The 26313-nt window shown below is 49.1% G+C and overlaps 1 protein-coding gene across 3 annotated transcripts; it reads left to right on the top strand.

The window, feature by feature from the left end:
- Nucleotides 1-710: 710 nt before the first annotated feature.
- LOC149352645 (cytochrome P450 3A29-like) lies at nt 711-24809 on the top strand. 3 transcript variants are annotated; one of them, XM_089577223.1, is made up of 6 exons: nt 711-1076; nt 1372-1443; nt 15287-15469; nt 18690-18879; nt 23426-23634; nt 23732-24809. In XM_089577223.1, the coding sequence occupies exons 2-6, from the start codon at nt 1375-1377 to the stop codon at nt 24665-24667; spliced, it is 1587 nt and encodes a 528-aa protein (XP_089433349.1). In that variant the 5' UTR covers nt 711-1076; nt 1372-1374; the 3' UTR covers nt 24668-24809. The 3 variants fall into 3 exon arrangements, with proteins under 3 accessions (XP_089433349.1, XP_089433350.1, XP_089433351.1); XM_089577224.1 differs by having other exon boundaries at nt 1352-1443; XM_089577225.1 differs by lacking the exons at nt 711-1076; nt 1372-1443 and adding an exon at nt 7059-7342.
- Nucleotides 24810-26313: the final 1504 nt, after the last annotated feature.

Below are 26313 nucleotides of genomic sequence, written 5' to 3'. Positions count from 1 at the left end.
TCTAGAGCACTGTACGGATACCGATATGCAGGCCGAAGCACTGAGCATCGTTTCCAGCCGTCAGCCGACATTTCTCGTCTGGCCTCTCGAATCTGGCGCCTTTGCGTTCCGACGCTTTGCTCTGCTCTGGTCCGACATACGAATCGCCCGACCGACGACTATAGGAACGCTGCTTAGTGTTTCGACCTGCATATCGCTACCACGAATCACTGCACCCGCTGCTTTTAGCACAGAACGCGGCCAAGTGTCAAGGCAGACAGTCGGGCTAGTTGGTGGCTCATTATTAGTTAAAAAGACTGGCGCCTAGGAAGGGGACGAAGAAATCTGAAGGAAGGACGAGCGTTCGTCCTGTCTTTTTTTTCTATTTCTTCGTTTCTGTCCTAAGTGCTAGTCTTTTTAACTAGTAGCGACCAGGTGGCAGGTGTTGCTGTCAGTTTTCCCGCCAGCGCTCACGTAGTTGATTTTTGCCCTGTCACATTCGCACTCGGAGGAAGGGAACTCCGTGCATTAGCAGCACCAACAAGCGCCGCTACGTTCACGAGTTCCATGTTTGTGGGCACCACCATCGCGGCGCGCGAGCGAATTCTCACGTGGTTTCTTTTTTAAAATTTTGTGAGCTTTCTTATCAACGTGCAAAAAGCTATCTACAGCGCACGTTAAAATTAAAACTAATGAATTAAACGTTGTTAGGCATGTTCTGCAATTTGGCACTGGAATTTTCGCGAGAAGCGCAAAAGCTGGAAAGGTAATTTAGCCAATTTATTTGATTACTCAACTCAGCAAAGTATGAATATACTCTGACATACCATATACTATTCGACAGCACGGTTAAGGTTTCCTCCACCTGGTGTGCCTCGGTATATATTTACTGTCTGACTGCGCTCGTTTTGATTCTCACTTAGATCCTCGACCCCTTACACAGGCCAAGATTCTGGGTCCTTGGACTGAACCTCCATCGCCGAGGGCAGCTGTGAAGGCGCTTTTGAAGTTCTTGAACGACTCAGGATTGAGTTCAAGGTTGTAAACTTCCAGTGTGGGCCCAGTGTACACTATTAGTGACGGCCTACGGACACGTGGTAAAGTGACCTCCATTTCCTCTCTCCTTTTTCTATCTTTCCCTCCGTCACCTTCCCTTGTGTAGGGTAGCATACTGGGCGTCGCCTATAGTTAATCTCCCTGCCTTTCCTTTCATCTTTCTCTCTCTCTCTCTCTCTCTAATATTCAGTCAAGGTTACATGGGTGAACGTACCGCTAAAGTGAACATCTACATCCGTAAAAAAAGAAAAAAAACCCTCATGCTTGAACCCAGATTATGTTCACCCGACAGCAGTTTCGTACTTCCGGCGGCCAGGAGTGCCACATGTTTTGCAGGCGATGACGACGCCAACTGCGGCATTTTTCCGACTCCATCGACCGGCAAAACATCTGATGATACTGGCCCAGGTAATCTCATTTTCCACACTAAACCCAGTAACGCAACGCGGTAAAGTTATGTTGGGAAAAAAATGCTTTTTTTTTTTTTGCAACCCAAAACAGTGCTGTGAGTTGTAACTTGTGAGGGATGCCAGGGACTGCAGATTGACTTCTCACCTTCTAAGCACAATATTTCAAGTGCTCCGAAATCTGTTACATGGGCGCTTTAGTAGCACGCCCCGCGTTATTAAGTGCGGCCGCCGCGACCATGCAGGCATCAAACCGACGACTTTGTGAAATCGTATCTGAACCAATAGTAGTTTTTTTTTTATACAATATCTATCACGAGCGAAAATAATATTTAATGCAGAAACGTTGAAGAACAGCAAGTAGCCAAAAGTTGTCGAAAGTCCTGTATCCCTGCATGCTGCAGCACCAGTGGCCATGGACGAGGTTCCACTTCCGACGTCCGAACACTGCGAGGGCACGGACACGCGACTCGATGTCCCCACGAGTCGCTATGCATGCTCGTTTTCGCAGAGAATCGCGCAGCCGTGTGTTAACTTGATTGGTCAACATTCGTTGCAGCAGTTTAAGGAGGAAGTATATGAGATGGTTCCCGCACACGGCGAGTGTATCTTAACACGTTCTCTGCGGCAGCGATTTTCGAAGCCCTAATTCCTGTGCGTTCTGGTCCACCGCTGGGCCACCCTTAAATTTTCTTGGGTGCGGCGCGACCCCGAAGTGAGCTTTTCGAGAAGCAACCTTATTGGAACCAACAATTGATTGCAATAGCAACCTGGCATGGGGTTTTTTTGGCAGGCTCTTTGAAAAACAAGACCTGTCCCACGGCTTCATCTCGCTACTCATTGTTTGTGCCGCACAGATTGATTACAAGACGTGCCCCACCGATGACCCACGAAGCAGCGAACGTGTTACCACTACGGTTCTAGCCCCCTTAACAGCATGTCGATGTATACATATGGACCACTCTGAATACCGCAGTTTTTAGCATGTACCGTGAAGCCTTGCTTCCGTCGTTATGTGTTGCAGTTCTGGGTGTAGCAGTAAATTTAAATGCTAGACGGCGTTCAAACGTAACGCAAAGACTGTTAAAGCGAAACGAGAAAACGGCCGTGTGATGTGCGACACTGTAATAATGCGCGTTAAAGAACTGAAGGCGGTCGGATTTAATCCGGATCCCTCCACAACGACGTTTCTCATGGTCTCCATGTGCAGCTCTGGGACACTAAACCACGCATATACTACTACTACTATATACTACTATTACTACTACTACTACTACTACTACTACTACTACTACTACTACTACTACTACTACTACTACTACTACTACTATTAAACGGTTTTGTGAGTAGTAAAAATGCAGTAGCAAACAAATGCTGCTGTGTCTCGTCACGCCAGGCAATAAAAATGAAAAAAAAAAAATTGGTGGCGGTTTAGCATTGCTAACAACGAAATATTATGCGAAAGCAGGTCTTTGAAGGTGAACATGAACGCCACGGACTTGAAGGCGTGACTGAAAGCGCGTTTCCTTTCCTTTCGTGACTTGTGCACCGATGGAAGTTGATGAAGACGACGACGTGTAATGCACAGAGATTGAGAGTGAGGATGACGCATGCTGTTGGCTTGTAGACAGGTTGTTTCTTGTTTCTGCGGAACACTCTTCTTCGGTCTAGCCTGACCTACTGGCGCCGAGGGCCGGTTCATATGTTGCGATTTTCTATACTTGATGGGAAGCCATGGCGATAGATAAATGTTTATGCCTTCAATAATGCAGCCCAGCGCATCAGTCTGTTTGAAGGTATGGCTAGTTAACTGGACTGTGACCGGCATACCGTACTATAATGGGTAACTTTAATTCAACAAAAGCTCTACAATTCGTCAACTGAAGCTCAAAGTCATTTTTGTAATGGCAACCTGCTTGCATTGACATGCCGACGCATACTTTTTCATTGCTGCCAGATCATCAAACATCATTCAGGGGTCTCTGGTTGAGAAACCTCCCTCATTTACGCGACGCTCTCACGCATGCATTACTGCCATTTTTGTCTTCCATACCCTGTGGAGGCTCAGGATATTCATACATCGTACGGAACACCTGCGTTTTCGACCCAGAAGGTAACATATGCCATGAGGAGAGTTACTGGTAGGTCTTTTGTAAAAGTTTTATGGCCGACATTCCGGTGGAAAATGGCGTCCCAGCACTCGATGAAAGCATGTTTTATCGCTTAAGGCCTTTTGCACAAAATGCATTTGGTTGATCAGGGGGACAAAGACGCCTTTCGCACCGAGTCGCGGTACTGCTGGGCGGGTACATGAGTGGAGCTTAAAGAAAACCAAAAAATTATAGAAGGTTTTACGGGCATTATTTTCATCCGTTTGTTTCCACAAACTCGACACCCAATGTTGATAAGCTCTGCTCCCGTTACATTTGGAGGACCAGGCGTTTTTGAGAGAGGTAATTGATCGATTGCTAGTTCTATCTTCTGAGGCGTGAAAGAGCTGCTAATAATGGAACAATCTTCTCTTGATAAATGTGCCACCAGAGGTGTGAAACGCGCGACAATGTCCGAATTTTTATATCAGGAGTGCCGCTAAACAACGCCGTGTAGTAATCCACAAATACGGACATTACTTCGCTCATTGGACATCAATTCCGAAATCTGCTTTCCAATCGCATGACGACGCTCATCAAGCAAAGCATAAGCTTGGTACGAATTCGAACTATAGGGCACCCCTGTATTGTTCCGCATCATGTCTCTGTAACTCACTTTTGACACTAGCGTATGTGTGTGTGTGTGAGTGTATATATATATATATATATATATATATATATATATATGAGAGAAGCCAACAGCCGCAGAAACCAAGGGACAGAGGGGATTTTTAATTAATTTATTTATTTTGTGCTGTTGTTCGATTTAGAATATTACTGAATATGTTATCGCTTAAAGCTAAGTGATTAGAAAAGCAGAAGAAAAAACAACCACATGCCGCCGGTGGGATCCGAACCCACGACCTCCGAATTACGCGTTGCCCTTTGAATGCAACGCTTTTTGAGGAAAAGTTCTACGCCTTGCTCGTCGGTAACTTGGTTTTTGAGGAAAGGAAATGTATCTGTCTCGCATACCTCGGTGGACACTTGAACCTCGCCTTAACGGGAAGGGAGGAAGATGGGAGTGAACGAAGAGAAAGTATTCACTAGACGCGCCTTTGTTCATTCCAAACTATCGAGCTGGCATGGCGGAGTGGTTAGCATGCTCATCTCGCACTCCGGAGACCGCGGTGTTACGTGTTACGCACTCCGGAGACCGCGGGGGAGTGTTAGGTAGAGAGAGTCCAATTCTCAATATATGAGCATTTTTAACACATTGGCTACCGCGTCGTACCCTTAGGGAAGAGGGCGGGCCGCGGTACCGCGGCTACTACCTTCACGAAGCAAATCAGAAGGGGTGCGGCGGCGTCGCGGCGGCAGCTGCGTGGAGCCATGCAGATAGAATTGCCAGCTGCGTGGCGTCGGGTTACATCACTCCGCAGCGCGCGGCGACTGCGTTCACAAAGTGAGCGGGCGGGCTTACGGCTTCTCACACGAACGCAATCTGTCTGTAGACCTTTTAGTGCAAAAGCACTACTCCAGACGTACCAACCCTGAGCAAGAATCTTGTCTTGTGCTCCGAACTAACCCGAGCTTACTCGAGTTGGGTAAGGTCGGAGGAGCGTCGCGCAAGCTGCAGCCAGTGGGAGTAAGCTCGGGTAAGTTCGGAGGAGCGTCGCGCCAGCTGTAGCCAATGGGAGGAGGGCGTCATCACAGCCTGCCGACCGGATTTTGAGCAAACTGTCCGCCGTGGCAGGTAGCAGTTATTGATTGGTGGCGAGAGGTTGTTCGGAAAGAGCAACACGGGTCGCACAATCCCTACCGGTGGCTGTGATAGAAACAGCTACCTGCCAGTGTAGTGGCGCGTCGCTTAACCGCTGCGCCACTGCCCTGGTATACTGGTATGAGGACTCGCTTCCATCAGTGAATGTTAAGTAGAGAATGACCAATTCTGCATATATGGGCATTAACCCACGAAAGCGTTATACCCTTAAGGCGGAGCTTAAGTATCCCCTCAAATTGAAGAACAAAACACGTTTTCGCACGTCTACTCGTTTTAACTACGTTAAACCCCTACCACTTTGTTTGTTTGCTTGTTTGTTTGAAAGCAACCGCAAACAAGAACTACAATTAAGACGCGTAAACACCATGGTGACCCTAAAAAAAAGACTTGGGGGCCTTCTTAACACATTCTTAAAGAAAATACGATAGCATTTAGGTTGCCTGCTGTGGTGTCTGAAACGAGTAGCGTTGTTCGTGCGATATTCCCGCCAAAATTATGGTTGAAACCGATTCCATTGCCCGTATATAGCATGCATGTATGAGTCATCACCTGCCATAATGTTCTAGTGCCTTGCACTAGATTATCGTATGGAATTATACTAATCCGAACTGCTAATTCACCTTAATCAACCCTCTAATCCCCACTATGTTGTTGTTATGTTAGTGGCTATTTATTGGTAATAAGAAAATAAAATATGAAGGGAAAAGATGCTGCTAGCCGCGGCATCTGCCATCGAAGCCTGAAGCACCTGAGCTGCGGCTAGCGAGAATAAAATGAGACGGAAAGGACAGTGAGAAGGAAAGAAAGGGGGGAGCGATAGAAGAAAGGATAGGGGTAGGGCGGAAGTATACACTGTGTACAAATACAGATAATTAAAATAAAATAAATGTGGGGTGCTGCCCGTGCAAGGTTGTTGAGAGTGCGCGCGGGCGTGCAAATTGCGTGGAGGAGGGGGAGCGGCCGGCTGCAACCGCCGCGATGCCTTTCCGGCCGGCACAGATGCGTTGCCCTGCGCCAGTGAGGGCATCGCGCGGGCCATTGTTCGTGGGGGAGCATAGGGCACGCGCACATTCACTTGGTCGTCACAGGCCGGCCGCCCAAAGGTAAATATTTAAATGCCGCGCGCGTGCCGTGTCCTGTCCCGAGGGAAGAAAGGAAAAGCAGGACCTTAATGCATTTTTGGGGAGGGCGTACTTCCAAACCTTTGGGGGTCTTCTGTAATTTGTGGGGGTGAGCCAACTTCCAAATTTATTTAGGCATCCTCATCTATCATTACATACCGTTTTATGCCCTGAGGCAATCAACATCGCATTAAAAAAATTGCAGGTTCACCTGCCACGGTGTGCAGGTTGTGATGACGACACAAGAGATGTGACCTCTCTTGACCAGTCAGGATGGCCCACCAGAGCAAGTTGCGATGACACCACAAGGTCACGCGACCTTTCTCGACCAATCAGGGAATTTCGTGACAGAGAAGCAGTAATTTTTTTTTCAGTCAACCTAAGTGCTATCGCAATAATATAAGCTAGCCTCAAGCGCATCGGGCAAAAGAATGGCGGAGACTCAGTCGCGAAAGGGACCCGTAAAATTATCTGATAATCTGGCGCCCGCTTCCTCGTTTTCCTCTATAAGGAGCGCAACTTTTTGGCAGGGTGTTGTTGCACGATCAAAAACCGATAAAACTTCGGCCAGCTTTCTTTTTTTTTTTTTCTTCTTTCTTGGGCTCCGCACTCGTACGCGGCGGAGTCCACCTTTTTCCGACCGCAAAACGACCGTCGTTCGATGAGAGGCGTCCGCATTGCTGTGTATAAGGCGGGCGTCCTGCTTGAGGCCGCGACGTGTGTTTTCCTGCTTCTCTACGCAGTCGCCTGGGCGGCGCATCGGCGCATCCTCCGTGAATGCAGTCGCGCATACCGGTTATCCCATGAACCTGCGGCGACGGCGCAGTGCGTGCTCCAGCCGCCTGTGATCCGAGCACAATCTTCGCCGCTCCTGGTCTGGTCCGGCTGCACGCACCTCTCTCCACGGTGGGTGGATTTCGATACACGCGAAGGCAGCAACGAGCGGCGCTGTACGAATCACCGGTTCTTGTAGGCAGCATGATCCCATCTATACCGGCTCTCCTGCCGCGGATTACGAACTCGATGCAAACCGAGTTCATGACGCGGGCACGCGTCATCGCTAGCGCTGACATGAAACGGACGCTTCGCACCAGGTGCTGAGCGCGAGGCGAAGTGTCCCACGACTTCCAGCGGAGGCCTAGGATCGTGAACAGACTCTCCGAACGCTCGGACCTCGGAACCTCGGAAGTTTTAACCGCACCAAGAAATTTACACTCGCCGACCGATCTCAGCGCGGCGTCATCCTTCTCCTGATGCATCGCGAATTCCTGAACCTATACGACGCCGCGCGCTATTTTCGTTTGACGATGTTTCTGACCGATCAGGGCGTCTTGCGAGAGCCGTGCCGCGCGTTCACCCCTCGGCGTCACCGAGGAAACAAATGCTACGCGCAGTAATTTCAGGCCGTTACGGAGCGCAAAGGCCATATGCTAATTTTAGCTAGCTAGTGCCACTCTTTCCAGCTAATCGCGCATGCGCAGAGGCTTCGCAGGGAGGAGGAGGGAAGGGGGTGAATGGGAAAAAGTTGACTGTGACTGTCCCTATAATTTCTACCTGCCTACACCAATAGGCTATGTGACCCAAAAACCTGCACTATCAGCTCTAAGGCACGTACTGCAGCACCACCCCTGTCCAAAAATATTGTCTTTTTTTTTTACAGGAAAACATGTTTGATATTTGTGATCACTGGTGATTCTTTTCAAACCTGCAAGCTACAGCTGGTGCGATTATTGCAGATAGGGTAGGAACTCATGAAATTATCATAACGATGTCCGAACTTGTACTCACGCGCGTGTGGCGGAGGGTGACATGAATCGCTTTCCCGTATACCACTGCATGGCGGACATCTATACTCGCAGGTCGCTCCGAACGGTCGCTTCGCGTCGTTTGAGCGCTGATAACAAGATACTGGAAATAATTCGAATAGCAGTAAGTGCCAATTGAAAGAACGTTTAATGTATGTATTCGCCGCAGTGGCAAACTGATAGTCCTTTGTGGCTAGCATCCAATGGATTTTGGAAGGCTCTCCACGCGCAATGCTGACACCTCGGCGATTTCAGAGGGAACCGAGAAGGACGCGAGAAAATTAGCGATAAATGAATACGAAAGCCGGGAGGGACGAAGAAAATGGCACGGGTGCACGCGCCGCGGCCAGCTCATAAACACAATTTTCGCATGTGCCTCTGTCGTCTTCGTCGTGTTGACTGGCCCATGGTAATTGTTATTTTTTTTTAATGATTAGTGCTCGCGCCACAGGACAAATAGGGCTGTACTCAGTAGATAAAGGCAGTTGACAAAAACAAGGCGCTTGCACCAACAAACGCTTTCTATGCGTACCTTTACTTTGATCAAAGGTATACCACTCGGTTTGCTGCTGGAGCGCGTCGCGACACCAGGCGGGGTCTCTCCGCACCCTCTAAAGTTCTGGAACATTAGGAGTGCACCACCAGCCGCATTGAGCCAGCAAACAATAGTGGAAGCCTGAAAACTGGCGCCAAAAGTTGCACATGAAGAGGCATGCTTTGACTCAGTTGTGTTTATTTAAAAAAAAATTAAGAATGTAACAGTTTCAGCTCATATGTTAGGAATCGCAATGGCATGCAGAGCGACTTCGGGCGAAGCAGCTTTCTTTCTTGGTTGCTGATCGAGTGAAGGTCGTTCAATAACCTGCTTTCTCTCGGGACAAAAGTTTCCTCTTCATGTGTGGTTGTGCTGGAATAGATGCGTCCCTCTCTCTCCCAAGGAGGCCGTGTATGGAGAAGTGGTGAAACTGCTTTATGATGCAACCTGCAACTGGCCGTCACCGCGCAGAGCAACGTAACACCGCGCCCGTAATACCGAATCAGCCTGCGCAAGCGTGCCCGGGCATTTCTTCCGCCAATTTGTACATGTATAAGCATTGAATTACAGCTTTTAATTAGCGAGAAAGAAGCTGCTGACGAGGCACCTATATTGTCTCTGAAATTTTAAATTATATTTGGAGAAGCTCCATCAATAATCAATGACCACTGGGCTCATCATCATTATCATCAGTTCTTCTTGAGTTCGGCGGCCGTTGATTCATGATAGGTCTAATGTGAGCCCCACGGTACGGGAGAAAAAACTTAAAAAACAGCGAATTCCCCAGCGGTGCGGAAGAAAGCGCGCGAAATTCGTAATTTCAGCTGGAGGAACGCGCTCCTGGTATACAGTGTCAGTAATAAGTGCTTGTTCGTGGGAAAAGAAGAAAGGGCGTGCCAGACACCGTAACTGCCTCGGTCAAGGCGGGCACCTGAATTACGGCCCCGAAGCTACACATGCGGGACGCCGTAGTGGAGGGCTACGGATTAATTTACACTGTCTGGGGTCCTTTAAATCGCACAACACTCGTTTTTTTTTTTTTTTTTTTTAAATTTCGCCTCCATCGAAGTGCGGCCGCAGCTGTCGGGATTCCATCACGTGACCTTGGGATCAGCACCTGAAAGCCAAAGCCACTGAGCCACCGCGACGGTCGGGTCAGGAGGAGGAAAAGTTGAGGTTAGAGAAGGAGGAGGAGGAAGAACATTTATTTCCGCCGAATATGGCGCGGCAGTCACCTCCGGGTCCGCACGCAGGCGTCCGGGGAGGCAGTCTGTCGCACCGCGGCCGGAGGACATCCGACCCTGTCTAGGAGAAGAGGTCTTCAGCCTCGGCCTCCAGGCGGACGGCGAAGCGCTGAGTTTTTTCGTCGGAGCTTCTCAGCGAGGTCTCCCATTCATCGCTAGTTTTAATCGCGTTGCGCCCTGGGGCACGAACGCATCTCCAAATTATGTGATCTAATGTTGCCACGTGGCCGCAAAATTTACAAATTTCGGTTTCTGCACCGTCCCTCTTCCGCCCTCTGGCACCCGTCCAACTCCTCCACAGGGGCGAGAAGAAATTCCGAGCTTGGAGTCTTCTCCAGTCGTACGACTCCTTTTTACTCAGGGATCTATCCTCCGGTCTTCAGATTTTCGGTTACATCCCTAAACCTACCAATACTTTCTTTCCTTTTAGATGATGTTGTGGAGGCGTCCGCAGCACCCCGAGGTAGCGAGGAGCGGGCGAGCATGTGGGCAGCCTCGTTGCCGGCGAGACCAGCGTGTGCTGGGGTCCAGGTTATAGTCACGCTTTCGGCGAGAGGCGACTCGTTCAGAATTTTGGCAGCACGATTGCTGACTCTACCCTTGCTAAAATTCCTAACCGCCGCTTTGTTATCGCTGACGACGTGTTTCACGCCTGGTCGTGCAATGGCAATGGCTATAGCAATCTCCTCCGCCTCTACCGGCGGTAGATGTCGGTTTCTTTCGATTCCTAAGGCGATCCCGGTGTCTAATAGGGCGACTGAGGAAGTTTATGAACATATAGAATATATACAAAAAAAACTTCCCGCCCCCTGCGCGTTAGTCGCCAGTCGACCATGCAGGGCGCTTCCCTGAAGGCTGTTAAGCTGTTCGTAATATTGCAACATGCGGCAATTTTATTACAGACGGAGGATGGGGGCGGACGCCCGTCGTCACCTGGATTGTTGTTGCTTTTGTATGCCTCCCTCTCCTGACATGGCACATTCCCACGCTGATCGTCGTTCTCTTTTGCAGGGGAATCGTACTTCTTTGTTTTCGCGACTGTTTCACTTTTCCGATGCTCAGCTAAAACACACGGGGCGAGCTATGCAGTTTCGCGAGCTAGAACAGCAGGGCTTCGAATGGGCATGAGTTCGTTTTTTGTCCAGCTAAGATCAGTTGCGGTGAGACATGTGACCTGGTAAATCACGTCGCACAGTCAGTCAGCAACCACACGTGCCTAGCGTAGTACGCCAACAGTTTCTGGTGTAGGCCGTGCCCCCTGAGCGATCGCCAAAGGCAGACTATCGCTGGGGCGTATGTCATAAGCTCACGACGGTCATCGTACATAGCGTGTTTTGGAGCGCTCTTGAGATGCAACATTACAGGAGGAAGAATGGGCTGTATACTCTGTAATCTTACCCGCGGTGTTGAAGACGTGCGTGATGAAAGACATTATGGTGCCCCAGTTTTTGCGATACAAGTCCACATATATATGCAAGGGCGTCCGCAGAACTTTTTCGGGGGAAGGGGGGGGGGGGGGGGGGGGCACCCGATGTCCGGGGATGGGGGCGGCGGTAAGTTAGCACCAAAAAGGAAGTACTGCATAAATAAAATCTGTAAATCCAGGGGGGGGGGGGGGGGCAACCGCCCCCCCTTGCCCCCCCTTCCGGACGCCCATGTATATATGTATGCATGGCACACATGTTGGTTAGAGCCCGGTATGGTGCGCTCAATCTTACCGCTCGTCTGTGGGTGATAGGGCGCTGAGTGTCAGAAAGCTCATGTGCACAAACGCGCGCTCCTCACAGGCATCAGCGGCAAACTGACAGTCTCTTCCAGAAATTATGACCCACGGGGTTCATTGTCGTGAAATGAGAGAGCGGAGTATGAAAAGGGCACTTGGTAGGCGCGGTAGCTGATGGAGGAGCGACCGTTTTTTTATTATTATTATTTTTGATTATTCATTTAATCGAACCACTACCACTACTTTCGCAGTAACAGGTGAGGCAATCGGCTCAGGACGATCCAGCGATTGAGTTGGAGACTTTAGAAACGGTCTCAGAAGGACTTGCTCAATCGGACCGCTTGGAGACGGATACAGGGAATTAGTCACGCTGACGCATCGGGCACGTGGTCGCGCACCGTTTAGTCGCAAAACGGCCTTTCGGTCAGTAAAGCCGTTCTTGGGCGCAGTGGAGTGAGAGAAAAGATAAGGATGGCCAGAGGTGGGGTCACGGTGCATTACACGTAAGGCGGAACAGCAAAGGCGCTTTGTAACTTCGAGTACAACTCGCTGGCCTACAGGGGAGTAGTTCAGTTTATACAGGAGGCCTTCGCGCACGCAAAAATGATTAGTATCACTCTGGTCTTGCACGGCGGCGAAGAGAAACTTCAGATCTGGATATATATTTTTCTTAATTTTCAGTTTTAAAGACGTTTCTCAGCGTCCGCCCAGTTCCCGCGCATGCGAGCGCCCAGTTTCGGATCAAGGTGCAGAAAAGCAGGGAATTGATTGATGAATTTCTCAGGAGCAATTACACTTTGGCAAGTTCTGTAAATTGAATTAGTGTGAAATTAATACAGCCTCCAAAACTGCGATTGCAACACGTCGCATAAAATGAGTATTTAAAATGTTATTCAACAATTTGTGGCTAATTATTTGCATAACAGTAGCAACTACTTGTGTACGTCGAGCCCAGTCACGCATTTACACTCACTCACAATCACACACTCAGTGATGACAGCATCCACGTGACCATTTGCGCCATTTTTCTATAAATCTGTAAAGATTAAAAGATTACCCGGCATGTACAACTGCGAAATCATGCTCTTGGAAACGAACAGCCCAGGGCACAACGCGACCGCACGGATCTCGAATGTTGACGAGCCAGCAGAGAAGGACTGTGAATAGGTGTCCCTAAAAGCATGAGCGAAATTGTTGTACGGCGAAGATCACTGCAAGCTATTCTTGTTTGATGACCGGGTAGCTGCGCTCACATGCCCTTTCACGTAGCAGCTTTTAACAAGAACACCACCGATGCCAACCGCACCATGCAGCATCCGCGTGAACTTTTGTTGGTGCATAAGGGTAGAAGTGCTAGAGAGTATAGGATGTGACATCAGGAGGAACTTCAGTTGGCGAATGGCGGTTTTTCACCCGGGGGTCCGTTTAAAAGAAGCGCCATTGTGGAGAAGACACTTCAGCGGGCAGGCGATGTCAGCAAAGCGATAAATGAAATGGCGGAAAAAAGAGCGTAACTTCATAAACTGCGGAGCTCTTTGACTGTATTTGGTTGTTTAAATTTCTCAACGGCCGCAGTTTTTCTGGTATCAGGCTTCACGCCCTGTTCGTCTAAAGTTTCGTTTACATGAATGCGACAGACGTCGACTCCAGTCCACTTTTTGAGGGAAAGAGCAAAAACGTCGAGGAAGAAAGTATAGAGGACAAGTCACGCCTTTCCTTCTCAATATTTGCTCTTTATCTCGAAAAATCGACTCAAGACACATTCTGTCGCATTCGTGTAAATGCCCAGGCACCAACGCTTGACGCTCACCAAAGTGGCACCGCTTGGAATTGAGAATTGTGCTGCCACTGTGTGAGCAGTCCGGCAAGGGCTAAGCGCTCGTTATGCTCATGGAATGTCTTCTCGAATATGGCAACATAATTCAATCAGCACAAATACGAATCTGCTATTTCAAGCTATCTCCGCGAATCTTTCGGTCACAGGTGCACTACAAAGGCTGAAGGGTAAACATCAAATTCGAAAAGTCCGTCAGGCGTTATAAAAATCGATTTTTTTTCCTTTTTCCTTGTAGGCTGGATGCACACGAATCTGCCAGCATCCTGCACCCGATATCCAGAGAAGTAAGGATAGCAGAAGGAAGGCACAGACGCGTTATCGGGGACAGAAGTGCCCAGGACGTGCGAGTGCTCACGCAAAAAAACGTATCGCCGGCGGCGGTGTATTTTATCACCGTGTCCATTCCTTCTAGAAGGGGTGATCGTCCGAGAATGTCCCCAGAACAATCAACGCTCCGGCAAAAAGAAGTGCAGCTTGCCGGCGCCGCATCAGATTGGATATTCTGTCCCCGATAGCACGTCCTTTCTGATGACTGTCACTCAGACGGTGGCAGTAAGCCGCCGCGTATATATAGTCTTTCTTCCGGAGCAGAATTACTGGAACTGCCCAAGAAGTGGACGACTCCTGAACCACTCCCTCCTCTAGCATGCCTTGTACTTGCTCATTAATAACCTGGTGTTCCGACGGCGACACTCGATGTAGCTTCAACATATATTTTAAAATACATTTTTTGTTTTGTTAAAAGGGTGCCTTGTTTCGCATGGTATCGTACACTGTGCCAGACATCAGAAAAGTTCATACGCGTTAACAAGTTGCTTAACTAACATCTAAAAATAGTTAACTTCAAAGGGATCATGACACCATTCCTTTCAGATTCAAGCTGTTTAGTGCATTTTGTTCGCTGTGCATATCGGAATATCTGGGCAAAATATGAGCTCATTTGGTCCAGCGAGTAATTTGTAATTGAATTTTCAAAAGTGCTCAACCGTGTGGCAGTCGGGCGATACCGGCGCGCTCGCGCACCGTGACGACATAAACCGACGGTCACGTGCTTGCTCGCGACTGAACGACGGCCGGTCTCGACGCGCGCGCGTCGAGACCGGCCGTGATTGAGCGTAGGGGAGTGGGCTGTTCGTTGTTCGAGCTAGGGGTGCGGAGGGGTGAAGGGGGGAAGTCATGACAGGGAAACGAAGGCAACAAAGACCAGTGTCCTTCCCTTTTCTGTCTAGCTCCCGATCCGTACTCCAGTTGGCGCGCGCTCTGCTCAGCACCGACCGTGCGCGCGGCAGTTTTGCAGCAGACGACGGACCTGTCGGTTTATGACGTCACTCAGGCTCAATGTGGCCGTCGCGGACAGGGGGAGGGGCTTACAGTCGATAACTTCTAACTGCAATTTATAGCTCAAATGCGCGCGTACAGCCCTACTTCTTTTTAAGTGTGCATAACAACGTCTTGGCTAGTACACTGCAACGTAAAACCACGATTTGTTAGTACACTGTGTCATGGCCCCTTTAACTATTACAGTTAGGTGCCTAACTGTGATTGTAGCTCGCCATTAGAAGGCAAGCAAAGCAGGAGACGGCAAAGAGAAGGTAGGCGGATGAGATTAGAAAGTTTACGGGGACAGGGTGGCCACAGCTGGTGCAGGACTGGCTGCAGGAAGCGCAGCTGGGCCACGCACACATGATTTTTGGCCCCACGTGCAGGCTGATATGGCGAGCGCCTGGGAGCTGTGGAACGCCGCCGTACTGGTGGCAGCGGTGGCCGTAGCCCTGGCGTGGCTGACGCGCCGGAGGCAGCAGGGTCTGTTCGCGCGGCTTGGCTACCCGGGGCCCAAGCCGGACCTCGTCTGGGGCAGCTGGAAGCAACTGCAGAGGGACCGCATACAGGTGCGCAGGCCGCTTGCTTCCTCGCCGATTGTACACCGCCACCCGTTTGCAGGGAGCAGGTACCCCGGTGGCATCTTTCATGTACACCCCCATGTCTAAAGTCTTCAGGCCACAGCGTTCGCTGGTAGTGAAATAAATGACCTTTGAATGCTCCGCTACACGGAGCATTCACACCGCACACCAAGCAGCAAGCTTCTCTTCCGCGAGAAGAAACCTTCGCCTAGCATTTCAAAGTCCCTTGGTCATTAATGGTGACTCATGATAGCTCCATTATGCGACTCAAGCGAAAAGCCTTTGGCCTGAAGACTTTGACCAAGATTGTACTTAGCATGTTAAAGTACGCAGGGGAATATTAGAACAAGGCAGGTTTACATGCTGAAGACGCTGCAGACGAGGGTGGTGTGCGGGAATAAAAAGAGACGTGGAGCCGCAGGCTCTAGTAATGACAAAGGCTGCAGCGGCTGCACCTCCGTGCTAAACACTGGGTCGTCCACAGTAAGAGTGAACACAAGAGCGCCTGATGAAGTTTGATTACAAGAGCACAGAGCGTCACACGACAGAGATGACCGCATTTCTGCGCACGTGCGAAAAGCGCTGGGACATCCAGTATATGGCGTATTCGTGTTCGCGCTAGCAGTGGACGACCGTATATAACTATGCCGGGCCTAATCTGATTCTTACATTCTGCGTTTTTTACCTGTTGTTTAGTGCTCTTTCTTCCTCCGTCCTTGTTTCCTGCTTACTTGTAGGTTAGATTCATATTCCTAGTTATTTCCACCACTGGGAGTCAAGGCTCTTTGTGTATAAGTCTGTTTTAGTTGCCCTTCTGTTATCTTCTAATTCCCTCAGGCGTTCGTCATATAATATTTTACTCTGAGCTTCCCCTGCTTCGAGCGATGCCCAGCCCATGTCCCCCTGTACTGCTTCATTTGTGGTTTTGCCGTGGGCACCTGATGCTAATCTTCCAACAGCTTTCTGATTTATTTCTAGTCCCGACTGAACTTGTTCCCTTCGGCACAAAACCGTTCCCAAAAGTATGCCCTTGCACCGTTATTGCTTTTCCACTTACATCTCAGTACTTCATACCGGTTGTACCCCATCATATGCTTAATTATTGCGGCATCCCTCCTCCTTTTGCCTTAATAGTTTGTTCGTGCTTTTCCATTCCGATCGCCTGCTGCTGACAGAGCGCTACCGCGGCCAGTGTGGCATACATAGTGTTTCAAAATTCCAGTTAGGAAATGAGTGATATCGCTAAGAACAGAATAGCGTGCTCCGTTTACCTATAGGTCAGCACATTTACACCTACACTTATTTTAGCTATCTTCCAATTTTCTCCAACTTTACACTTTCTCTCGCGGCGCGGTCCATGAAGCTGCCTGCCAGACAGTTATCGCGCATTTCGATTTTTAAGCTTAACTTCTAATACAAATATTCGAGGATAAAACTGAGCGAGGTTTGTCCGATCAGACGAATATATAATCCTGCAAAATTTTACGTTTGGTATCCTACAAATACTCCAATAAAACGACCGTCTTCGCAATCACTGCCGCGAAAAAATTAGGTGCCGCGATCTATAGTGGGCGCGTCATTATTGGGGAAATTCTTAGTACAAAGCATACTTTTTTCAATTAATGAGAGTGCTGTAATTTCCGATATACATTCCGCGGGTTATGCATGTTTATAAGTTGAAAGTTTGCGCTTTGCGGACTATATGTACGGACTATACATTTTTTTTTAAACATCATCCAATATACAGCATGACATGCCCAACGCGATTCTAGCACGAAGTTTTACAACACTTGAGCGTTGCTCCTGTTGTCATCGCGTGCTGCACGCGTGCTTACTGCCACGTTGAGAAAATGAATCTACGAGGGGGTACCCAAAAGAAACCGGACTAAATTTTTTGGCCGGCAAAGCTTCTGTAGTACCGCGTTTTGCCACTAGGAGCGCATAGAACGATTATTCCAGAGTCAGTAAGCCGAGTGCCGTCGTTGAAGGAGGTCAGACTAGTTTAGGCAGAGTTTTAGAGTGACGACTGTTTTGTGTGAACGTCGTTTTTGCAATGGCTTTTTCGTGAACAGCGTGCACCGGTCAAATTCTCATTTTTTTCTCAGAAAAAGTTGAATGCAAACTCTTGAAATATTAAAAAAGACGTACAAGGACGATGCTATGGGGACAACTCAAGTGTTCCTGAATCGAATCCTGAATCAAAGCAACAATCATGCCAATGGAAAACTTCAAATTCACCTCTCCTCAAGAAAGCTCGTCAGGTGAAACCAAACCTCAAAACAATGCTGATTTGTTTTTTCGACCTGAGAGGAGTCGTCCATTGAGAATTTGTTCCGCAGGGTCAGACAGTTAACCAGGCCTTCTTCTTGGATGTTTTGAAAAGATTGGGCAACAGTGTGCTGTGGAAGCGGTCAGATTTGTGGCGGTCGGGTGACTGGTTTTTCCATCATGGCAATGCCCCAGCTCACACAGCCCTGTCTCTACGACAATTTCAGACCAAAAATGGCATGACCCCTATTCCTCCACCCTCATACTCTCCCGACCTTGCCCCGTGCTACTTTCTTTGTTTCCTAGAATAAAAAAATAGGTCAATGGAAAGCGTTTCGTTGATGTTGCTGAGGTGAAGAAAAAAACGACCGAGGCACTGTCAAGCATCACAAAAGATGAATTTAAACAATGTTTTGAAAAATAGAATGAAAGATTCGATAAGCGTATCATTGCAAGTGGGGAATACTTTGAAGGAGATTGAAGGTCTGTGCTTAAAATGTGAACAAATAAGTTCAAACAAAAATAAGTCCGGTTTCTTTTGGGTACCCCTCGTATGTGTACCCAGAATTTTGTAAGTAGTTGGCGGAATCCTTTAAAACGATCCAATGTCAAATTATCGTCAATGACTTCATTAAAGACGGCTTGGTTACTCGTCTTTGGACGCAGAAACGACAGACCGATATCAGCCATGCATTTCTTTGCTTTTTTTTTTCGTCGAAAAGTGGGATTCAGTATGGTTTTCCTACGTAAAATTTCTCGCTTGTAGGCCCCTCCTCTCATAAATCCACGCATATTTGCACCTATACAGTTTCTAACAGCTTGCATGGCTACAAATGTGGCTGCTGTTAACTCGTTTCTTTTCTTTTTGCAAGACTTCCCCACCCCCTTCCCCTTTCCAGAGTGCACCTTTAACGCTCTCAGCTATTCGCAACGCCTGCAGGTCATGCAGGAGTGGATCGACAAGTACGGCAAAGTGTTCGGCTTCTACCTGGCTAAGGAGCCCTACATGGTGATTACGGACACTGAGATGATCAGGGAGTGCTTCGTCAAGGACAGCCACACATTTCAGGACAGGCCCATGTACTCCCTCGACATCGAGCCTTTCACTAGCTCCCTGCTTTTCATTAAAGGCAAGTCTCCGCGTGAACCATGCAATGCTTCCACACGCCATGCACCTAGCACTAGACCAGAAGACGGCAGGTTTGGAGGCAGGCATGCCTTTCACAGCCGAGCGCAGCAGACGACACACTAACTTCTTGGCGCCAGTCGCGAAGGCAGGCGGCGCATGTTTCAATGTTTCAAAATAATTACGCAACGATATTACTCAGAGATTATCAGAACGCTTGTGAAAAAAGAAAACACTTTCGTTTCCAACTGTATCACGGTGGCCGAATTTCGATGAAGGCGAAATTCTAGAGGCCCGTGTACTGTGCGATGTCAGTGCACGTTAAAGAACCCCAGGTGGTCGAAATCATTCCGGAGACCTTCACTACGGCGTCCCTCATAGCCTGAGTCACTTCGGGACGTTAAACCCCAATAAACCAATAAACCAACCTGTATCATTATTCATAGCCATCAACTTTACCAAACACACGTTATTGATAACGATAAACCATACAGCGCCAGTTAAGACTGACTCGTACCTACGGTTGCTGGGCACACTTGATCAAAGCTTGTATATATCTTTATTTTCTACCGCACTGACACGGAGGTTTCACGGATGCACAGCGCACAACTCACTATCATCCACACGAGCGCAGCGAAACGGCTGCAGAGGGAAGCTCGCAGCTTAATTTTCTTCCACAACCAAAATTCTCAGAAAGCTGCGTAGCCTTTAAAGAAGTGTTTTCGTAAACCTTTCGCCACCTATCACGCGTATCTATTCCTTCAACAGCGGGCGAGAGGAAGCACGGTGTGGGAGGAGGTGTGCCTCGGGTTATCTACGTCGTCTTCGGATGGGGCGCGCTAGGATGCCTCGGTGACCAGCGGAGGCGCGCGGACATCAAGGCACCCTACCCTTACAAAAAAGCATGTTGACTTTGTGTTGAAATTCCAGCAACCCGTGTCAACACACACTGTTGAAAGTATGTTGAAAAGGTGGAGAGTTTTGAGTGATGCAGTGTTGGCAGCATGTTGAGCGCATGTTGAAAATTGGGACATGAGTTTCTGTACATATATACATACACATCATCGTCATGCCCTATACATCATCAGATAAACAGCACGGCACAGCATTTCACACGAGGCTGTAGCATGAACTAAGAGTTCGCGACTTTTCCATCCTAAGCGCAATTGTTGTTGCGACTGAGAGAAGGATGAAAAGGAAAGTGCACGGGCCTGCCGACTGGCTCAAGCCGAGCCACCACCGCTGCCACGGGCAGATAGAAGAGAGTTGAAAGATAAGAGGAAAGAGAAAAGCGAGAAAAGACGCGCGTCGCAACAACCGCGTCCGCCGAAGTGGATGCTGGCTGAAACAAAAGATAAGCGGCCGAGTGTTGTGTAAACTCAACACACGTTGAATTTCCATTGAATTTCTGTTGGCTCAACACATGCTCAACATTGCGTCAACAGAATTTCAAAGCTCATTTTCATAAGGGTAGGGCGCGCGCTCATCCAGAGCCACCTGGCTGACCTGTGATCACACGACCAATCCCGGCTCACACCCGGAGCCTTGCGCTTCCTGCGACCTTCGTCGTGATCTTGTGGGAGACACGTCGTAAGACGCCGCCAAACACTTCGAAAAGCCTCTCGGACGCTACACGTAGCCGGGAGACGACAGTGCCCAAATTTGCGGTGGATTGAACGCAAGGAGCTCGCGCTATATAAGGACGCTGCTCTATATTGTGTAGGTATTTGGGAAGGAAGGAAAGGGACAGAGATTAAAAAAAAAACTGTCAATGTTAACACTGTAGTTCTAGATGAATTCGTCGATTTTCGCAACAAGGTGAACGTTGTAAAGGCTGCGCTCATGTGAATGCTAATGGTTAATCAGTCGCATGATTAGGTTTCGATCTAGCTTAAAAAGCGTTATCCCTTATTCCGCCCTTACAAGCAGCAAGTGTCTCTGTGCAATAAGCAACTTATGACTACCGAAGATAGAAAACGAACAAAATACGAAAGTTTCACAGCATATGCGTGACAAACCCTGTAAGCGGCGTATCTTGCGCTCCCACCAGGTGTCCCAGCTAAGGTTAGCCATATTGAAAGGTGAACAGCGCAAAGACGAAGACCGCAGCAGAAGAAACACAGGACGAGCGCTGACTCACAACTGAAAGTTTATTCGAAGACAGCAACACAGTATATAGAAAAAGGGCCAACCTATCAACAAGCATACACACAAACAAACCCGTGTTGCTATGTGGCATCAAGGCATGCAACCTCACTATCATGTAATAAAATAGATGGCTTACTAACGCACAACCTTGTTGTCTTCCTCATGTGGTAGGCTCCCATAATCTCACGTGTCAAGCGGGATGGGTGCTTGTATAGGATATCACAATAGTGCAAGGAAGGAAAACAAGACTTGCAGTCACGGGCATGGTCAACGAGATTAGTAGAGTTATTAGCTTCCAAGCTATTTGCATGCTCTTTCAAACGTGTATTAATGCGTCGCACAGTCTGCCCGATATACACTTTACCGCATGTCGCTGGGATTTTATAAACTACCTCTTCTGCGCATGGCACATACTTTGTTACGTGCTTGACCCCAGAGGTTATTTGACTTATTTCAGATTCTTTTAGTTGCTCAGCCTTTTTTAACCTAGCACGGATAACACAGCTGTACTGACGTCAATGATAGCTATATGTGTGTGCAAGGCTCGTATTGCGTCGTGGTATGCGAGGCAGTGCCTCTGTCCACCGGATCTTCCGCTGATGTGCGGTTTCCTGCAGCCATCCAAGGGCCATTACCGCCGCATGTGCAAAATACTGTCATCGGAATGGTGGAACCAAAGTCGTTTCTTCGAAGACCGCCTTCATGTTGCTTGTGAGCTGAGCGGAGGCCATCACGGCCACCTACGTATTTTCCGGGAGTGGTGTGCAACTTCTGACAAGTATACGGAGTTCCTGCGGGCCACGCTGAGACCACAACTACCAACAAGAAAGAGGACATCACAGCGGCCAGGGAAAGTCATCATTCTGGGTGAAACGACAATTCCAGAAAGGCACAAGAACCTGCTACGAATGGGACAGAAGTTCTGCGTGCAGCCTCATCTGTGAAAAGAGGAAAAGGAGACACTCTCCCGGTCGATTTCTAGTCTCGCACAGGACGTTTACCAACCGAGGTGCGTTGAGGAGTCTGTTGTCTGCATTATCAAAATCTTGTATCCATATGACAACGAAAAGCTTCAATGAGCAAATTAAAAGACTCAAGGTAGTTGGATACCCGGAGGATGTTGTATTATTGGGATGCAATAAGACACCTAAGAAGCTTAAGAATTCAGCTCTGGTACCTAGTCCAGAAAAAGAGAAGGAAAAAAAAAAAAGAAGTTTGCTATTCTCCCTTATGTACACCGTCTGTCATATAATCTTAAAAATGTAGCAAAAAAATATATAACGTAGGGGTTGTTTTTTCTGCAGCAAAGAAACTTAAAAGGGTTTGTGCGATTTTGGAAAAAATCCTGAGCAACTAAAAGAATCTGAAATAACCTGTGAGGTCAAGCACGTAACAAAGTATGTATGTACCATGCGCAGGAGAGGTAGTTTATAAAATCCCAATGTCATGCAGTCAAGTGTATATCGGGCGGGCAGACTGGACGATGCATTAATACACGTTCGAAAGAGCATGCAAATACCTTGGAAGCTATAATAACTCTACTGATCTCGTCCGTGACTGCAAATCTTGTTTTACTTCCTTCCACTATTGTGATATCCTTTACAAGCACCCGTCCCGCTTGACACGTGGGATTATGGAAGCCTACCACATGAGGAAGAAAATGAGGTTGTACGTTAGTAAGCCAACTATTTTATTACATGATAGTGAGATTGCATGCCTTGATGCCACGTAGCAACACGGGTTTATGTGTGTATGCTTGTTGATAGGTTGGCCGCTTTTCGAATAAACTTTCAGTTGTGAGTCAGCGCTTGTCCTGTGTTTCTTCTACTGCAGTCTCGTCTTTGCTCTGTTTACCTTTCAATACGTACCACCAACTCGCCCGTTTTACTCTTTTCCTAAGGTTAGCCAAAGGTTAAAATGGTTGAAGTTGCAACTTAGAACATGGTTTAAGTTGCCTGCACCAATTATACTACAGTGCAGCTAGGAGGCCACCGCGGTGGCTCAGTGGTTATGGCGCTCGGCTGCTGACCCGAAAGACGCGGGTTCTATCCCGCATGCAACGGTCGCATTTCGATGAAGGCGAAATTTCAGAGGCTTGTGTACTGTGCGATGTCAGTGCAGAACTCGAGGTGGTAGAAATTTTAGGAGCCCTCCACTACGGCGTCCCTCGTAGCCTGAGTCGCTTCGGGACGCTAAACCCTATAAACAGAAAATAAATTGAGGTTGAAAGGAGCCTCACCCGCTCCACTAAAGTACCGCGGGTACCCCATAAACAATAAAGTTAGCTGGGACACCTACTATAGTCGTCAGCCTAGTGAGTGTGGCTTTACATATCACTATAGCTGCACTGTACGACCTCGGCTGGGAGGGGGCTTAGCTGCCTGGTGTGTTACTTCCCACAGGCGATGCGTGGAAAAAGGTACGCTCGGTGCTGAACCAGGGGTTCACGACCAGCAAAGTGAAGCTGATCTTCGACACTGTAAACAAGTGCTCCGATGTGTTCCTGAACGAGCTTCACGAAGAGTGTCGGAAAGGGGATGTGGCCGAGGTCTACCACAGAGCGCAGCGCCTTTCGCTAGACATCATCACGAAAACGGCCCTCGCCTGGGAGGTAAGTCTATAAAAGTATAAAAGCACATGTTGTCCCATTATTTGCTGCGAACTGTGCCTGGACCGACACTATATAAGGACCCTGAAATGCTCTTTAGGTTGACTGCCAGAGACAGTCGGACGACCCTGTGTTGTCTGGGATGCAAAGACTCTTCCAAGACGTAGACAAGGTGGCCTTCGAGAGTGCGTTCGCGTTTCCCGGTGTGCGTGCCATTCTCCGCTACCTGTACCCGCTGACGGCCTTTTCGCGCTGCATGAAGAAAATGATGAACGACGTGGACACCACCGCCCGGCTCCGTCGCGCAGGCCAAAGGCCCCGTTCGAACGACATACTGCAGATGATCTTGGACGCCCAGGCCGGCGACAAAGACGGAGAGCACGTTTATGGCAGAAAAGTGATCGAAGACCGCTATATTCTATCGAACTGCATCATCCTCCTGCTGGCAGGCTTTGACACTACGTCAGCAGCGCTCGCGTTCACGATGTATCTTGTGGCCAAACACCCCGAGGAACAGGCATGGATCCTCGAAGAGGTGGAAGCGCGCTTCCCCGGCGCAGCCGAGCTCTCCTTCGACCAGCTACATCAACTAGAGCGACTGGACGCGGTGGTCAAGGAGAGTCTGCGCCTCTACCCGTCCGTGCCCATCATGGTGATACGCCAGTGCGCGCAGGACACCACCGTGCTCGGTCACTTCATTCCGGCGGGGGTGACCGTCGTGGCGCCGCCCTGGCACATCCATCACGATCCGCAGTTGTGGCCAGAGCCCGACGAATTCAGGCCGAGCAGGTTTTTGGGCGAAGAGTCGACCCAGCGCCACATAGCCGCTTATTTGCCTTTCGGCCTCGGCCAGAGGACTTGCATCGGCAAGCGGGTAGCACTGCTGTCGCTGAAGACCGCTTTCATCAAAGTGCTGCGAGCCTACAAGCTCGACATATGTGAGCAGACCCAAGAGCCCATGCGTGTCGTCGTGCCGAACCTGGTGCTTAACCCAGAAATCGGAGTACACCTAAGGTTTACGCCCAGGGACGCATAATCCGTGAGCATCGTCCGTGAATACTGTGAACGAGCCCGCCATCTGTCGTCGTGAATCATGGATGGACAGAAGCTATCACAAAGCTTTCACCGCTACAGATTTTGAATGTAAACAGTTCTGTACTTTGGGCAAATAGACGAAAAAAAAAACTGCTGTTAGCTGTCTTTAATACGTTGGACATTCACCGTTCCCACTTCGAGTTGCTGATCAATTCGGCCTCGCCCTGCCAACAGCTTTAGCTGTCCTGGTTAGCTTGGTAGAGCGGCGACTTCGGACAGGCGGTGTTCCGAGATTTGAGCTCTAGACCAGGACGAATTTCCCTTCAACTGCGAAGTTTCTGACACAGCTAGTTGTACAGATTTTCTTCGTAGCTGTATGGCTCCGTTTATGTGGGTAATCAATGAGTAATTGTTGCCTTGAATGAAATACACTCCACTAGGGGATAAGCTGTCCAACATCGTGCAAGTGCTAACACATTACAGTGCGCCAGTGAACACTGTGCAACCAGGAGACCCTTTTGGAGACGGCATGGGTATCAGACTCCCACTTTCATCTAAAGGATAAACAGAATTTAACCGCGACGCTATGAGGGATTAACCGTTAGGGGATTAACCGTGACGTTATGACAACCGGTCATCCCCATTTACTGGAGGGTCTTCTTTGAGGAGCATTCGCCGTTGTCTTCATGTTGTATTCGGCTATAGTGACCATGTCAGTGCGCGCTTTGTTCTTCCCCTTTGTTTTTTATGGCTGGATACTACAACGTAACTTTGCATTCCAAATGGTTGCCAACATGGATACCATCATCATATTAGTTGCCCGCGGGCGCGCGCATTACGCAACATGCGCGGCGCTCTCGCTTCACTCATGCGTCATGAGGACTGTGCGCGCGCCGCTTGGGCTGCCGGACAGAGAGTAGGCTAGTAGGCTCCTTCCTTCGCTCACCACGAGACTTGGAAGAAGCTGTCGCTGAAGCATGCGTTGCTTCGGTGGCAGCGTGCCAGGGGAGTCGGCAATTTTCGCGCTGAAGGAGCCCTGACAAGTGTCGACCACTGCGCGCGTGCTACTTGCGAATCCCCCCCCCCCCTCCCCCATCCCTACACAACCCACCCCGCTCCAAGCAGTGCCCCCGTTCAAAAGGGTGGCAGAATGCGAGCGTACCCCCCACCGTAGCCACCAGTAGGTTCGTTTAAGTTCTCCACTCGGTTCTCCCTCCGTTGTGGCGCCAAAGTCGCCTGCGGCGCACCGGCGACGGCAGCTAAAAGCATTTCATGCTTAATAAGCACCTCCATGGGCGTCCGGAGGGGGGGGCAAGGGGGGGCGGCTGCACCCCCCTGGAAAATCACTCACTCGAACCGTGAGTGATGGCCGCACGCCAGGGGCGGCGGTGCGCTCAGCCAAAAGGGTAAAAGCAGCCCCGCTTCCACGCTTTGGGTCACATCTGCGAAATGCCGCGTCCGGGCACGCGTCTTTACGCCGTTTTCAAACCACACCATCGTTAGCTCTGTTGAAGGGCGACCTGTTGCAGACATACAGCGGCACCGACGAGCATGTGTTTCGAGCCGCCTTGAGATGGGTGTCTGTTTCTTTGATCTCTAGACAGATAGCGACACGGAGGCAGACAGTGCACAGGGCATCTTGTTTTC

The sequence above is a fragment of the Amblyomma mixtum genome, chromosome 3 (genome assembly GCF_055824585.1).
Source record: "Amblyomma mixtum isolate Tamu chromosome 3, ASM5582458v1, whole genome shotgun sequence".
NCBI classification, from domain to species: domain Eukaryota; kingdom Metazoa; phylum Arthropoda; class Arachnida; order Ixodida; family Ixodidae; genus Amblyomma; species Amblyomma mixtum.
Note: the sequence above shows the minus strand (reverse complement) of the source record. Positions and strands in the feature narration are given on the sequence as shown.